At 38.2% G+C, this 16,979-nt stretch overlaps 2 protein-coding genes across 12 annotated transcripts in view; one reads left to right on the top strand and one right to left on the bottom strand.

Moving 5' to 3' along the window:
• RIF1 (replication timing regulatory factor 1) overlaps positions 1–16,979 on the top strand; it is a 98,849-nt gene that overhangs the window by 74,669 nt on the left and 7,201 nt on the right. For 3 of the 11 annotated variants that reach the window (XM_058442069.1, XM_058442087.1, XM_058442086.1), the window contains 2 exons: positions 196–332; positions 10,758–16,802. The gene's annotated coding sequence lies outside the window, so the exon portion shown is untranslated. The remainder of the gene's footprint in view (positions 1–195; positions 333–10,757; positions 16,803–16,979) is intronic. The other 8 variants (XM_058442072.1, XM_058442054.1, XM_058442059.1 and 5 more) reach the window with 8 other exon arrangements.
• NEB (nebulin) overlaps positions 2,378–16,979 on the bottom strand; it is a 251,975-nt gene continuing 237,373 nt past the window's right edge. Inside the window, exons 144-157 of the mRNA XM_058436183.1 lie at positions 16,560–16,652; positions 15,512–15,604; positions 14,888–14,980; positions 14,213–14,305; positions 13,550–13,642; positions 11,468–11,560; positions 11,082–11,174; positions 10,661–10,753; positions 9,688–9,795; positions 9,399–9,582; positions 8,688–8,780; positions 7,364–7,510; positions 6,963–7,069; positions 2,378–2,969 (exon numbers count right to left, since the gene is read on the bottom strand). Coding sequence (XP_058292166.1) covers positions 2,796–2,969; positions 6,963–7,069; positions 7,364–7,510; positions 8,688–8,780; positions 9,399–9,582; positions 9,688–9,795; positions 10,661–10,753; positions 11,082–11,174; positions 11,468–11,560; positions 13,550–13,642; positions 14,213–14,305; positions 14,888–14,980; positions 15,512–15,604; positions 16,560–16,652 — 1,557 coding nt within the window. The 3' untranslated portion in view covers positions 2,378–2,795. The remainder of the gene's footprint in view (positions 2,970–6,962; positions 7,070–7,363; positions 7,511–8,687; positions 8,781–9,398; positions 9,583–9,687; positions 9,796–10,660; positions 10,754–11,081; positions 11,175–11,467; positions 11,561–13,549; positions 13,643–14,212; positions 14,306–14,887; positions 14,981–15,511; positions 15,605–16,559; positions 16,653–16,979) is intronic.

The following is a 16,979-nucleotide window of genomic DNA, read 5'->3' as shown; positions in this document are numbered from 1 at the left end:
AGGCCGTTGGATTAGGGCCTCATCTGAATTAACGGCATCTGCAAGGATCCTATTTCCAAGGTCACATTCTGAGGCCTTGGGGGTTAGGACTTAACATGAATTTGGGGGTGGGAGGGTGGGACACAATGCAGTTCATACATTTGAGTGAGATTTGGTTGAGATGTAACCCGTAGACCTAATTTCTCCCTTTTATAGTTTCTTGAAGATGGCTCTTTGCAGCCTACGTGGTAGTGGAGATATATACAAAGGACTTCCCTAGTATCGTTGGACCAACAAGCACAAGCAGATGACAGGAAGATTAGAACATTGGATATTGATTGCCAGTTTTTAAGGTGTGTTAATTTTCTTGTGATTAATGTTTTAAGAGTCCTTTGTAAGATATACACTGAAAGGTGACTAATCTGTAATGAGATTCACTATAAGGAAGTTATAAGGTAATGGGAGGAGTGCATTGGTTTGGTGGAGAGGAAACAGGGTTAACCATGAGTTGATTTTGGTGGAGAGGAAACAGGGTTAACCACGAGTTTATAATTTTTGAGGCTAGTTGGTGGATGTAGGATTATTCTCTACTATTATGTATATAGTCATCCCTCAATATCCATGGGGTATTGGTTTCAGGACCACCCCCACCTTATGGATGTTAAAATCCCTAGTGTAAAATGACCTAATATTTGCATATAACCTATGCACATTCTCCCATATACTTTAAATCAGGGTTCCCCAACCCATGGGCTGTGGAGTGGTATGGATCCATGGCCTGTTAGGAAACAGGCTGTACAGCAGGAGGTCGAGTGGCCGGTGAGGTGAGCAAGCATTACCACCTGAGCTCTGCCTCCTGTCAGCTCAGTTGCCACAGTAAATTCTTCATGAACTGCTCACGTGAGGGATCTAGGTTTGTGCTCCTTATCAGAATCTAACACCTGATCAGAGGTGGAACAGTTTCGTTCCCCACCCTTCCCCACTGTGTGGAAAAATTGTCTTCCACAAAACCGGTCCCTAGTGCCAAAAAGGCTGGGCACCTGTGCTTTAAATAATCTCTTGATTATAATACCTAATATAATGTAAATGTATGTAAATAGGCTATACTGTATTGTTTAAGGGCTAATCACAAGAAAAAAGTCTAGCTGTTCAGTACAGATATGACCATCTTTTTTTTTCTGAATATTTTTGATTCATGGTTGGTTGAATCTGTGGATGTGGAACCCAAGGATCTTGGAAAGCCAGCTGCATGTTGAACATTTTCCAGGCTTTAAAGAAAAATCTGTAAGAGACAAAAGTTCTGTTTTTCTTTGCAATAGCAACTGCAAAGTGTGCCTTGGCAAACCGATAAAGTAAATAGGAAATTTAAAACTAAACCAGCCAGGCCAGGTCCAGTGGCTCAGGCCTGTAATCCCAGACTTTGGGAGGCTGAGGTGGGTGGATCACCTGAAGTCAGGAGTTCAAGACCAGTCTGGCCAGTATGGCAAAACCCTGTCTCTATTAAAAATACAAACATTAGCCCAGAGTGGTGGCACACACCTGTAGTCCCAGCTGCTCAGGAGGCTGAGACACAAGAATCACTTGAACCCAGGAGGTTGCAGTGAGTAGAGATTGGGCCACTGCACTCCAGCCTGGGCGACAGAGTGAGACTCTGTCTCCAAACAAAAAAATGGCTCATCGTAATGGAGATAGCATATACTTTAGTATTCTAAAAGTTAGGGAGTTGGAAATCACAATAGGATTGTTGCCTAACTTGCATTTTTATCCAGTTTAAGGCAAGATGGAAGACTTGGGAGCAGGAGAGTAGCAATCTCTGGCACCATTTGGATGGTTAGGCATAATTTGCCTTTTCTTGGGTCTGTAAATTCCCTAAGGGCATCAACTGTCTCTTGTTCTTCACTTGAGCTTCAGCCTCTGACCCAGTGCCTGGCATCGAGGTGTACGTTGGTCATTCGCAAGTGAGTGCACTCTCTTCGCAAGAGCATTTTCTCCGAGTCTGAGACACATTAAGAAGCTTGAAGCAGCATTACTACAGCTGTAAAGTTACAGGGACTTATCTGCCTTCTAGGAAGAACAGTCTGTAAACTTAAACATTAAGCCATTATGGTTGCTTCTCCTCCCTTTGTCTTCGCCACATGCTTCCATCCTACTGGATACAGATGGGAAAGATGCCCTTGAAGTTAGGATTGGAGTCCACAGGTGTTCTTAAAACTGTAATAGAAGCTTGCTGAATGCAAGTATAGATAGAATTTTGAGAATATCTACTCTTATGCATAACAGTACATTTTTTAAATTTAGGTAATTTTTTAGTAATTTTATGTAGAATTTGCTTCATTGAATTTTTATAGGTAGATATTAAAACCATTAAAAATAAATAATGCTCATTCCATCCACAGAGTGTTGCAGAATTAGAGGTTTTATTAGTTGCTGGTTTGTATTGATTATAAGTTTATAATTTCAGAACTGAATTAGAAATAATAAGCATTAGCAATCAGCAAGGAAAAGGTGAATGTCTCTGCTGTTTTTCCTTTCATGTGTTTGGCATATTCAAAATCCCTGTTTTAGAAAAATAATGTTAAAACGTTTATAATGGAGAAAGACTCTAGGCACAGAAATAATATTGCAGAAGCTTTTAAAATGTCTATTCTGCAACTTATTTTAAAACCCAAAGGAGAAAAGATGGTACTACCATAAATCACATTGACACAGAAAAACCATAGGCAGCTTGAGAACTTAGGTAACAGTGCAGAGTCTAAACTGAAACATTGACTGCAGGATCTGTAAGTCCTGCAGACAGTTGTGATGCTTTGAAATGCCTAAATAGCTTCAACGTAGTTGGCTGGGAGCATTCCGGTCCTGCCAGTCCTCTGCACAGTGCCATACATCCAACCTTCATCAATTGCTTGAACATTTATGATGGCATCTCCATCTTTGAAGGACACCTCATCTGCATCAGCAGCCATATAGTCATACATGGCACGGAAGATTTTCTATTCGTGGGGATGGAAAAAGGGGAAATATTATATGTTGGATTTGCAACAGTTAACACACATCTATTTGTAAGATCTCTCATGACTGACTCCACAAACTTAAGTTGAACAAAAGAGAATGTGCAACCATCAACAAAGTAAAAGGAACCCACAAAATAGGAAATACTTGCAAGTCATGTATCTGATAGGCAATTAATATCCAGAACATAGGAAGAACTCCTACAACTCAATGCCTTCCCCCACCAAAAGAGGCAAAGGATATGAATAGACATTTCTCCAAAAAAAAGATAGACAAATAGCCAAAAAGCACACAAAAGGATGCTCAAAATTAGTCATCTGGAAATGCAAATTATTAAAATCACAATGAGATACCCCTTCACACATGCCAGAATGGTGATAATAATAAAGACAGACAATAACAGATGTTAGAAAGGATGTGGAGAAATTGGGTCCTTCATAAACCACTGGTGGAAGTGGAAAAGAGTGCAGCCACCTTGGAAAAGAATTTGGCAGTTACCACATGTTAAATACAGCATTACCTTATGGCCCAGCAAATTCTACTCCTAGGTGTACACCCAAGAAGAATGAAGACATAGATCTGCACAATAATTTGTACATCCATGTCCATAGCAGTATTATTCATAATAGCCAAAAAGTGGAAACAACTTAAATGCCCACCAACTGATGAATGCATAAGCAAGATGTGGTATATCCATACAGATCTATTATTGGGTAGTAACAAGAATGAAGTACTAATACATGATACAACATGGATGAACTTCAAAAGTAAAGGAAGCCATGCACTAAAGTCAGTATATTGTATGGTTTTATTTATATGAAATGTCTCAGGTAGCCAAATAATATAGTGACAGGAAATGGATACCTAGGATTGGATGGAGCAGAAAGGGATAAGTTGGGGATGGAGAATGAATGCCAATGGGCACCGGCATTTGTTTGCTTTTAATTCACCAGAAGAGTTTTGAATACACAGTTGTTTTTATGGTGATGAAAGTATTCTAAAATTAGATTATGGTGATGGTTGAAAACTTAAAGTCATTGAATTGTACACTTCAAAGTATGAACTTCATACCAAGTGATGTATGCATGAATCGTGTGTGTGTGTGTGTGTGTGTACTGACAGAAAAGAGAGAACATGCTGCTAATTTTATTTATGGCCTTTTTCTACCTTTTGAAGAGGTCAGTCTTGTATTTTAGAGAAGAATTTGAAAACCCATAGCACTGTTGCATGTCATCTTTCACTCTGGGAATTTGGGAGCATACGAGTAGTAAAAGTTTCTCAAAGCTATCTTCCACAGTATTAAAATTGTAATAATTCGGAGGTATATAATAAGTGATAATATCAAAAGTTTCTTCCTAGGAGCAGCCACTGGTTAGTAGTTTTAGATGTAACCTATATCGTTTTTTCTTGCATTTTGAAATACACATGCATATATTCAAATTCACAAATAGATTTCCTTTCCCCTTTGCGTAAGTGGAACATTACTATAAATAATACTGTGATTTGTTCTTTCCATTTAATATAGCTTGGAAGTCTTTCCATGTAAATATAGCTGCATCTTACCCTTTTTGACTGCTGCAGAGAATTTCACATTTTAATAATATCACGAATTATTCAGCCATTTTCATTTTTCTGGACATTTAGTTGTCATTATTTTTTCTTACACTATAATGAGCATCCTAGCATTTATCTTTGGGCAAATAATTTCTGAAGAAAAAGCTTTTAAAGGTGAAAAGTTTTAGGTCAAATGGCATGTGTGTTTAAACTTATTTTATACATATATATGTATATGTATAAAATAATTTTACAAGTAGAGATGGGGTTTTGCCTTGTTGCATTGGCTGGTCTTAAACTCCTGGACTCCAGCAGTCTTCCCACTTCAGCCTCCTAAAGTGCTGGGATTACAGGTGTGAGCCACTATTCCTGACCTAATTTTTTAAGTTTGCTGTTAAAATGTTCGAATATGATACAATATGATATTTGATTCAATTTGATACTTTGTATTATGTACTTTATCTTATTTTTATATTCCTGGTTACTAGCACTTTTATTTTTATATTCCTGGTTACTAGTCATGGTGAACACCTTTTTTTGTTGGCCATTTATATTTATTTTGCCATAAATTATCTATTCTTAGTCTTCCAAGTCCTGTTTTGTGGGCGAGGGGAATAATTTATCAGTGAATTTTAGAGTTCTTTATTCTTTTTCAATATTAATATTTTTGTTATGTATGCTGTAAATGTTTTCTCCCAGTCTGACATGTTTGTGTTTGTTATAGAAACATTTAAAATTTTATGATCAAATTGGCCAGGCTTCTATACTTCTAGATTTTGGAATTTGCCTGGGAAGGCTTTCCCCTTTATAATTTAAAATTATTATGGCCGGGCTGAGTGGCTGATGCCTGTAGTCCCAGCATTTTGGGAGGCCGAAGCAGGCAGAGGGCTTGAGCCCAGGGGTTCGAGACCAGCCTGGGCAACATAGTGAGCCTCTACCAAAAAAAAAAAATTAGCCTGGAATGGCCTATACGCCTGTAGTCCTAGCTATTCGGGAGGCTGAGGCTGGAGGATTGCTTGAGTCCATGAAGTCAAGACTGCAGTGAGCTGTGATCATGCCACTGCACTGCAGCTTGGGTGATAGAGTGAGACCCTGTCTCTAAAAATAAAAAAAAGTATTCTCTATTATTCTTTGTACTTCTACAATTTTGTATTTTACATCTAAATCTTTGGTACAGCTACAGTTTATGCTTTGAGATGGGTATCTAATTTTATTATTTTACTAAATAAATAACTGGTTACCTCAGATCATATAAATTAAATAACTTACCCCTTTCCTGCTGATTTATAATTCTTCTAGGGTCTGTTTCTGGACGTCATCTATTTTTGTATCTATTGCCATGCTAAATCCATATTTTGTATCTATTGCCATGCTAAATCCATATTTAATTTTAATAGCTTTATGGTATGTTTTGTTCTTTTTTAGTTGAGTCCTTAAGTATTATCATTTTCAAATTTTACTTGATTATCCTTGCATCTTTTTCAGATTTTAGGGTTAGCACAGTTTTTTTAAATGCTATTGGGATTTATATTGGAATTGAATGCATTGGTTTATTTCAGGGAAAATTAGAACTTTACAATATTCCCTTACTTAAATATAATAGGTCTAACACTTATTTAGACCTTCTTGTATGTCATTTAGTAAAGACAGTTGTCTTCATACAAAGATTGTTCATATCGATCCTAAAGTATTATGCTTTTGAGGATATTATGAATGAGATCCAGGGTTTTAAACTAAGAGTTGTGAAGTAGTCTGGTGAACTGTGAAGATGATTTGGCTTACCATTTCTATACATATTAATAGGGGAGATCTAAGATAAGGCATGTATATATGTGGGCACATTGCATACATCTATACATTCTTGTGTTTTGAGACAGGGTCTCCCTCTGTCATCCAGGCTGGAGTACAGTGATGCAGTTATGGCTGACTGCAACCTCAATTTCCAGGCTCAAGCAATCCTCCCACCTCAATTTCCTCAGTAGCTGGGGCTATAGATGCGCCACTACACCTGGCTAATTTTTTGGTTTTTAGTAGAGATGAAGTCTCACTATGTTGCCTAGGCTGGTCTCAAACTCTTGAGCTCAAGCAATCCTCCCGCATCAGCCTCCCAAAGTGCTGGCATTATAGGCATGATTCACTACGCCCAGCAAATGTTTAAGATAGTAGGTGAGACCAATGAGCCAAAACTGATGCTTTGCTGTAGGTTTGGGTTTTTTTTTTTTAAGTTATTGAATAATGCTTTTCATTAATTTGAGTTTGATAATGAAAGTTTTCTGATATCATTAATATGAAACGTAATAAAAGAGCATTATATAAAATAGAAGGTTTGGTTAAAAAAAAAGACCATAATACCTAATAATCATGTTTGCACATATCAAAAATTAAGAATAATTTATTTAAGTGAGTTGTTATTCACTTACTCCAGCAGTAGATGGATGAGATGGGATGGAAGATACCGTTGTCTGTTGGGTAGCAACTGAAGATGATCGTTGTTGTGGGAGCTCTGTGGTTTTTGCATGTTTGTAAGCTGAAAAGAAGGGGGGAAATTCTTTATAAGAAGAAAAATGGTTATGTATCCTTTAATCTGTGTTTAGCAGCTGAGTGATGTCTTTTTCCCCCAACTTAGAATGATTTTCAAAAAGAGAAATAAAAGAAAATGAAACATCTAACTTCATGCAACCCTCCACAATTCCAGTCTTTTCTCATTAAAAGAAAGGATGAAAAATTTTTAAATTTGTTTTTGTACTCAAAGCATCTCTTATAGTAACCATCAATGAGCTGGCCGGGTGGGTCTGCCAAAGTCAGCACCATGCACTTGTACCTGTTGAGACTGCAAAGACACCCCCGTCGCTGTAAGTCGAAAGGTGGTGGTCTGGTGCTTCTGAATGCTCAGACTTCTCCTCACCGCCACTGATGCTCAGTGCGCTGGCAGATCGTGACTGCTCCCGGCTCCGGCGCTGAGCTTGGACTGGGAGAGATGCAGTTGGGGGAGATGTAGCAAACGTGAAATTTCTATGGTAGTAATGCCTAACAGTAATTGAATCTCAGTTATTGTTGTCTTTGCCAAGCATGGTTTTAAATACTTTCCCATGGGTCAAACCCTCACAGTTATTCTGATGTAGGTTTGTCTTTCTTATTTTTACAGATGAGAGCTTAAGTACATGACCAAAGGTCATGGAACAGTTAAGCTGTACAGCCAGGTTTCAAATCCAAGAGTCTATTTGTAACATCTCCCCTCCACCCTGCCAATTTTCCTGGCTCACCAAAATGAATGAATAGTAATATTCACATTCAGACTCCATGTTTAACTTCTCCAGAAAGTCCTCCCTAACTGCAAATCAATTTAGAGTCTTTCTCTGTGTTCCCAAAATACCATGGGCAGACCTTTAAAACTGCATGTGTCAGAATGCAACCATGGATTTACTTCTGTGTCTTCATCAGAAAACTGGAGTACAAATCCTTTGAGAACTGTCTCTACATAATATTCAACTTTTTTTTTTTTTTTTTTTTTGAGATGGGGTCTCTGTTGCTCAGGCTGAAGGGCAGTGGTACAATCACGGCTCACTGCAGCTTCAACCTCCTAGGCTCAAGCTATCCTCCCACTTCAGCCCCCTGAACAGCTGGTACTACAGGTGTACAACACCACTCGTGGCTAATTTTTTTTTACTGTTTGTAGAGAAGAGGTCTCATTCTCTTTTCCAGGCTAGTATTCTACTTTTTAACATGAATAGAAGGAATAAAGTTGTGCAGCCTGCTTTGTGTAATGAATAAACTTCCTTGATGCAATAGAGCTCAGGAAGTTCCTACAGGTCAAATCCATTCTCTTCCCTTTGCCTATGTATTTTCATTACTTCTCCAATAGAAAGATTTACTACTGTTTTTTCTTTGGAAAAAAAATTAGAAATGATAATAATGGGCCTGAAGGAGACATGCACTGAGGCAGTGAAACAAAATTTTTTCTAACTTGAACTTATCTAGAAAGTAAGTTTTGCTCACTAATTAACAAGGTATTTTTATGCCAAATGGGCAGCTCAGAAAATGGAAAAGTCTGGAGGGAAGGAACTTCAGAGCCCAAATGAAAGTCATTGACTCTAGCGTACTAAATAGTGATGTTTATGTTGTAAGCCTTTTTCAGCATAACACACCATTAATCATGTGTAAGCTTCGGGACTGGATGTTGTCTTCTGCTGGATCATAGTCAAAAACCGAACCAGGATTAGTACGCCAGACACGTAGACCTGAAAGGGAAACCAGTGATCAGAACAAGTGTTCTTGGAGTTTTCCAATAACTTGAAAACCAAGGCATGAATTTTAACAACCACCAAAGGATTGAATCACACTTATTCCAGCTTAGGTTCTGGGTCATGTCTTCTCCTCAGAGGAGAACAAAGATAAGGTAGAAATCAGCTTTGTAAACTGTGAGATAATAGGAGCTTTCTTGCACCCCTAAAAAAACGATTGAAGTCGGCCGGGCGCGGTGGCTCACGCTTGTAATCCCAGCACTTTGGGGAGGCCAAGGCGGGCGGATCACGAGGTCAGGAGATCGAGACCACGGTGAAACCCCGTCTCTACTAAAAATACAAAAAAATTAGCCAGGCGTGGTGGCGGGCGCCTGTAGTCCCAGCTACTCGGAGAGGCTGAGGCAGGAGAATGGCGTGAACCCGGGAGGCAGAGTTTGCAGTGAGCGGAGATTGCGCCACTGCACTCCAGCCTGGGTGACAGAGCAAGACTCCGTCTCCAAAAAAAAAAAAACAATTGAAGTCCTTTATATTTTGACTTGATGTAGATAATGTTACTTTTGTTCTTCTACCCCCTCACTTAAAGTTAATCCCCTCCCCCAACCCAGGCTCAGTTACCTGTAATAGTCTCCTGATCTTGGTCATTCCGTTTTTGTTCCATTTCTACCACTTTCCTCTGAATACCTCGGTAGTTAATGTCACTGAAGTCCTGCATGTTCTTCTTTACTCGTTCAGTGATAGGATCTGTCACCACTGGTGTGAAGCAACCCTTGTGTTTCTCAAAGTCTTCATGATATTTCACCTGAAATGTCATGAATTTTCTTTACGAAAATATGATGGTGTGACTATATCCCTTTTTACACATTCTGACATGCAGCCAGCCAATCCTAAAGAATTCCTGACTCACCGTTGAGATGTGCCGTTGGGTCTCCCTCACCCGTCTCATCTCAGGGGTATCCAATACATAGGCAGCTTTGCCTTGTATTTGTTTCCGGAAGCTATCAGAATAAAGAACCTGATGGAGGAGAGACCATGAATGAGTGGTGCTGTCCTAAATCTGAAACCTCAAAGCCTTTCCAGCAGATAGAGATGGATAGGAGCTGGTGAGGGACGCTTGGGTCAACTGAAGGGGCCCAGTGAGACACATGACCAACTTTGGAACAGGCTGATCTGGGGACGGGGAGGGCCCGCCAGCAGAAGAGAAAGGACTTGTTTTGACTTCGAAAATGAAACTCATTTTCAAAGAAGGGGCACAGTATAATTTTGAAAAGAAAAAGTGACCTCTTGAAATTTGCTAGGAATTACAGCATCAACATATTCAATGGTATTTGGCTCTAAATCTGATATTGAAGGGAATTTGAAAGAACTGTCCTTTAAAACAAGTGACTATTTTCCTTAGGTTATGTCCAGACTTCATAAACCAGTATGCTAATATAGAAATCAAAGTCCTCCAGACACTAAAACCCCAAAATATATCCAAAGAAGGCATCCATTTCAGAGTGTTGCCCATGTCTTAAAGTATCTTAAAACTAAAGGAGAGCAGAAGATTGAGGATGTTAGGAAGTAAATTTGTTATAGTTGGTTATGTAGAACTACCTCAAGTAAAGTATAGGGGAAGGAAAACATTGGCAATTAACTTGTTATGTTTAGTATGATGGTTTGGAATGTAAAAGCACAGTTAATGTCAATTTTAGTGTAAATTTTCAGTTGAATAAGTGCAAATTTTTATGGTGTTAAAATGTTACTTTCCAAGATGTTGCATTTTTCTCTTTTAAAATTTTAGTGTGTTTTTCAGTTGAATGAGAAAGGCGTGTTTTTTTTGATGTTAAAATGTTATTTTCCAAGTTGTTGCACTATTTCTTTTTAGTCCTAGAAAATACCGAGCTAATGTTTTCTTGGTTGCGCTTAGCTCTCTCCATCTCTGGAGTAACAGGTGTCGGAGTTGCTTTTCTCATGTTCTCTTTGTACAATACCTAGGGAAGCCAAAAGAGCATCCAGGCATCAGACAGCAGAAAACCAGGTCTGAAAATCATCACTTAGCTGGTGTTATGGCTCATGTTATGGCTCAGTTATATCACACTGAAGGTAAAGCTATTAAAATGTTATGGTAGGAAGCAAAAGTTTAAGAAAGAAGTAAAATCACTGTGACCTCATGGGGTTGGTTTGTTGTTTTTAAGTGGCAAGGAAGAATTTTTAAAGATACACAAAAGTTTTGGAAAAACTGTAAGATAAATTAGTGGTATAACCATGTTTGCCAGAGCCGTTAAGATTTTAAGGATTTATTTTTCCTTTCTAAAATACCGAGCTAAAGTTTTCTTGATTGCGTTTCACTCTTTCCATCTCAGGAGTAAAGGGTGTGGGGGTTGCTTTCCCCAGGTTCTCTTTGTATAACACCTGTGAGATACAAAGTCGTGCCCGAAAGTCACTACGAGGTAATAATCACTATTAATTATATTGCAAGTTGGGGGGAAATGCTATGTTTAATCTATTACTGTTAGTGAGAACACCTCTCAAGAAGAAAGCTTAAAAATAGTTAATGGCTACAGTAAATGTAGTGTGATGTTTAGAGCAGATGCAAATGTAACTGGCATTTTCTTTGTTTTTAACCTGGGACAGGGTTAGGAGCAGGCCAAACTGCAAGAGTTATTTTGCAAAATTAAAAGCACTTTTGTTTCTCAAGACAATACCGAGCTAATGTTTTCTTGATTGCGTTTGACTCTCTGCATCTCAGGAGTGACAGGGGTTGGGGTGGCTTTCCCCACATTTTCTTTGTACAAAACCTATGCGAATCCAATGGATCCAAAAAGCCAAAAAGAAAAAGAGTTAGTTACCAAAAAGGGAAATGGTACAGATAACTTTTGATTATCTTTAGGGCCCCAAACCATTTGGGCAATTAGGTTAGATGGAAAGTAGTATGTTTCCTAAGGAAGTTAAGTGTAGTTACAGCAAGACACATTTCCAGGATAGGCCCCTGCCCTGAAACCCTTGAGGACTGCAAGAGAGACCTGTGGTGTTCCTCAAAAGGATGAGAAACCACCATCATTTTACTGCTAGTCTCTGAATGTCAAGCCCCTGAGAGATGATCTAAACAGGAGTTACAGGCATGAGCTTCAATCAATCACACCGAGAAGGTTGAGGCTGCTCCTAATATATCAGCTTTTTGTTTTGTTTTGTTTTTGAGACAGAGTCCTGCTCTGTCACCCAGGCTGGAGTGCAGTGGCATGATCCCTGCTCACTGCAACCTCCGCCTCCCAGGTTCAAGCGATTCTTCTGCCTCAGCCTCCTGAGTAGCTGGGATTACAGGCGTGCACCACCATGCCTGGCTAATTTTTGTATTTTTTAGTAGAGACTGGGTTTCACTATGTTGGTCATGCTGGTCTTGAACTGCTGACCTTGTGATCCGCCCACCTTGGCCTCCCAAAGTGCTGGGATTACAGGCGTGAGCCACTGCACCTGGCCCACAGCAGCTGTTTTTTTACTGGACTGTTTTGCAGCACTTAAACTCTCATAGATGTGTCAGTAAAAATGTAGGCCCTCAGACAAAGCAAAGGGTTTCCCCTACCCTCTTTTTCTTTGCTATCCTCTATGCTCTGCCTCTTGCTTTAGTTTCATACAACGTCCAGCTTATCATTAAGGAATAAGGTTTTTGGCTCTTACATCACTATCATGGTAAATCAATAGAAAATGAGAAACATAGTAACACATCGTGATAAATCCTCAACCTTGGTATCTCCCCTCAGTGTCATTCTTGGAAACGTGGGAGATTAGGAAATGACATTGAAGAGGAAGAATTGTTGAAATAGTGATTCTCAACGTGGGGTCCTTGGACAGCAAGGTCAGTAATGAGAACTTGTTAAAAATGCAAATTCTCTGGCCCCCTCTATAACAGACCTACAGTATGAGAAACTAGAGCAGGACCCAGCAATCTGGCTTCACAAACCCTGCACGTTATTCTGATGCGTGCTAATGTTTTAGAAGCACTGTACTCAAGTACTGGAGAAACCTACAGACGGTGGAAATGTGGACACTACAAGGTTGTTTGCTACTGAAACTGAAGTCCCCATGCAAACCTCAATCCCTGGGTAATTTACAACCATGTATAATGTCATAGCGCACAAGCTTACAGGAAATGGTTTACTAAAGTTTGCAGTTAAAGACTACAGTAAAACTAAAGAACAACTACGACAAAAAACGAAAATTGGTAAAACAAAAAGCCATTCTGGTGACACTTTCATTTTTAAGTAAATTGATAATCAAATTGCCAAAACTACTATTGGATCATAATTGATATCGTTATTCTTGAAGGAGGGGATCAGGGATTATTTTTCCCAAGGTCTCTTTGTCCAAATCTGACAGGGTAAATTAGAACCTAAAGTCATTGACACAAAAGCACAACAAAATCATATTCAAGAAAGAGCCCCATTGGACCTACTCTACCACCCCACACATACCCGTCCTAAATTTCAGGCATATCTAAAACAAAGAGACCTTGGGGGTAGTGGATAGAGAGTAAGTTTGGAGAGAGAGAAGCAAAAGGATGTTTTATAGGAAAATCTGTTACTTCTTGATATTAGAACTTTATGGATTAAAGCAACCTTGTTATTATGGGGTTAGGCTAGAAGTAGCCCAAAGGAAAAAAGGGTAAATTTGCTAAAGAAATTCACAAAATTTAAGTTGTCTTTAAAAAGTAGGATTAATATGTATTATTTTAAATCATAAAAGTAGTTTTTAAAATCAGTAAGTAGTTTTTTTCTTTTCTTGCCAAGTACCGAGCTAATATTTTCTTGATTGTGTTTGACTCTCTCCATCTCGGGAGTGACAGGTAAAGGGGTTCCCTTGCCCATGTTTTCTTTGTATAACACCTGTGCGATGAGAAAGCATCCAGAAAAACAACCATGAGTAACATTTCATTTGTTGAGAGGTTTTAAGGGTAAGGTCAACTTCCTTGTTAAGAAAACACAGTCGTCCAAGGAGCCAGTAGTTATATGCTGACAAAATGCCACCGACTACTTTAGTGGAAGCTGTTGTTGGGATGGGGAATCTGCACCCTCTAGAGAAGCAGGGACCTCAGCTGCTGGGGAAAGGCTGTCAGTTATCCATGTTATTTTTTTTCATTTTTGTGAGTATGGTGCTTCCTGAACAATCACATGAGGATTTAAGACTGTTAGAACTCAGTGTTGTTATCCACACAAACGGAAAAACTCATTTTTAAAAAATGATTGAAAATATCAGATAAAAAATCGAAATTAACTGTATTATGGAAATGGTGTTAGGCTAGAAGTAGCCCAAAGGAAAAAAGGATAAATTTGCTAAAGAAAGAAATTCACAAAATTTAAGTTGTCTTTAGAAAATAGGATTAATATGTATTATTTTAAATCATGAAATAGTTTTTAAAATCAGTAAGTAGTTTTTTTCTTTTCTTGCCCAAGTACCGAGCTAATATTTTCTTGATTGTGTTTGACTCTCTCCATCTCGGGAGTGACAGGTAGAGGGGTTCCCTTGCCCATGTTTTCTTTGTATAACACCTGCGTGATGAGAAAGCATCCAGAAAAACAACTATGAGTAACATTTCATTTGTTGAGAGGTTTTAAGGGTAAGGTCAACTTCCTTGTTAAGAAAACACAGTCGTCCAAGGAGCCAGAAGTTATATGCTGACAAAATGCCACCAACTACTTTAGTGGAAGCTGTTGTTGGGATGGGGAATCTGCACCCTCTAGAGAAGCAGGGACCTCAGCTGCTGGGGAAAGGCTGTCAGAGTTATCCATGTTACTTTTTTTTTTTTTCTTTTTTGTGAGTACCATGCCTCCTAAACAATTACATGAGGATTTGAGACAGAACTCAGTGTTGTTATCCACACAAACGGAAAAACTCATTATTTTAAAGATTGAAAATACCAGATGAAATAAAAAATTGAAATTAACTGTATTATAGAAATGGGAATGGTGTTAGGCTAGAAGTAGCCCAAAGGAAAAAAGGATAAATTTGCTAAAGAAATTCACAAAATTTAAGTTGTCTTTAAAAAGTAGGATTAATACGTATTATTTTAAATCATGAAAGTTTCCAAAAATCATTAAATAAGTAGTTTTTTTCTTTTCTTGCCAAAGTACCGAGCTAATATTTTCTTGATTGTGTTTGACTCTTTCCATCTCAGGAGTGACAGGTAAAGGGGTTCCCTTGCCCATGTTTTCTTTGTATAACACCTGTACAATAAGAAAGCATCCAGAAAAACAACCATGAGTAACATTTCATTTCTTGGGACGTTTTAAGGGTGAGGAAAAAACACAGTCATCCAAGGAGCCAGAAGTTATATGCTGACAAAATGCCATCGACTACTTTAGTGGAAGCTGTTGTTGGGATGGGGAATCCGCACGCTCTAGAGAAGCAGGGACCTCAGCTGCTGAGGAAAGTCTGTCAGAGTTATCCATGTTATTTTTTTTCATTTTTGTGAGTACAGTGCCTCCTAAACAATCACATGAGGATTTGAGACTGTTAGAACTCAGTGTTGTTATCCACACAAATGGAAGCATTCATTATTTTTAAAACATGTTTGTAAATATCAGATGAAGTAAAAAATTGACATTAACTGTATTATAGAAATGGGAAGGTATATCCTTTTGTAATATAAGATATATTAGAAGCAAAGGAAGGGAAATGGGCTTAAAACAAAAATAAATGTAAAGATCAGTTTAATTCTGAAGTTGTGGCATTTTTCCCCTTTCTTTCCAAAATACCGAGCTAAGGTTTTCTTGATTGTGTTTGACTCTCTGCATCTCAGGAGTGATGGGGATTGGAATTCCTGTCCCCAGGTTTTCTTTGTATAGCACCTGTATGATGAGAAAGCATCCAGAACAAAAAAAGCAATCAGTCATTTTCCCCCTGCTTTGGAGCAGTTGGGAGTGGGAAGGAAGGGAGGAAGAGAGTGAGTTAGAGGAAGGGAAATACCAGAAGCTTTTAGACTCAACCTCTTTGAACCTAAAGACATCTTCAAAAGCAAAGGAATGCAGGAAAGAGCAGCAAAAACTAAGAAATGGGAAAAGAAAGGTTGTTATTTTCATTGTTTGAACTAATCTCTGCAGCACTGAGCAACCATGAAAGAGAGCAATTAGTCTTTCCCACCTTGTTACAAGGAGGGAAAAAAGTAGAAACAGACAAGAGACAGAAATAAAACCAAGGAAGTTACTTTTGATTTGAAAATGCTATTAATCACATAAGGATATTTGGGTTTTACAAACATTGTATACATGGAGACACATACACACAACTCTTCTTTTGTTCACTTTCAAAAGAAGTCAAAGTATTTAATTTTTAGTTTGGGTGAACATATTGAGAACAACGATGTTTAAGGCAAATGGAGAGCAATGATAAGGTGCTAAAAAAAAAAGAAACTTCAAAATATCTGTACAAATAACAGTAGAGATAGAAAAAGTTAGAATAAGAAACGAGGCTAATAGTCAGGTCTTTGCAAAATACATTTGTTTAAGCTTTAGATTCGGATCAAGTTTGCCAAAGCAGTATAAATGTGGATGCGTAGACACTGAGAATGTTACATTTGTAAAAGCAGGAATATAATACTGAACACTTTTTTTATTAAGTTAAATGGTTATATTAATGTTTTACCAAAATGGGGAAAACTGATTCATAGGAAATGGCAGCATTAAGTTGGGAAAAAGACAGGTCAAATTTTTTATTGGGATGAGTTGATTAGATTTTAAAAATCTAGCCATTAATCTTTTAAAAATTTTTTTTAAATAGTTAAAGGGATTTTTTATTTTTAAATACCGAACTAAAGTTTTCTTGATTGTGTTTGACTCTCTCCATCTCTGGAGTGATGGGGATTGGAATCCCTTTTCCCACGTTTTCTTTATACAACACCTGTATGACACAAGAAAGCATCCAGAAAAAACAAGAGCAGTCAAAACAGCCCTTTCATCTACCTTGTGGGGAACCTGGTATACAACTACAGACGTCAGACAGAAAAGACAAATTGAACAAGTCAACCTCTCTGTTCAGGCACAGATCTGGGTGAGAACATGTTTTGTATTTCCTTAGTGAAATATCAGTGTGTTTGATATTAATCTTTTTATTGTAACTTGAATATAGATATTTATTTCCTGTGCCAGGAATTAAGGAAAAAAATACAAATAATTTCCTAAGACCACTAAAATACTCAGTGTACAACAGAAAAATTGCTTAAGTTAG

This window comes from Hylobates moloch, unplaced genomic scaffold (assembly GCF_009828535.3).
Source record: "Hylobates moloch isolate HMO894 unplaced genomic scaffold, HMol_V3 SCAFFOLD_1, whole genome shotgun sequence".
NCBI classification, from domain to species: domain Eukaryota; kingdom Metazoa; phylum Chordata; class Mammalia; order Primates; family Hylobatidae; genus Hylobates; species Hylobates moloch.
This window is presented reverse-complemented; position numbering and strand designations above follow the sequence as displayed.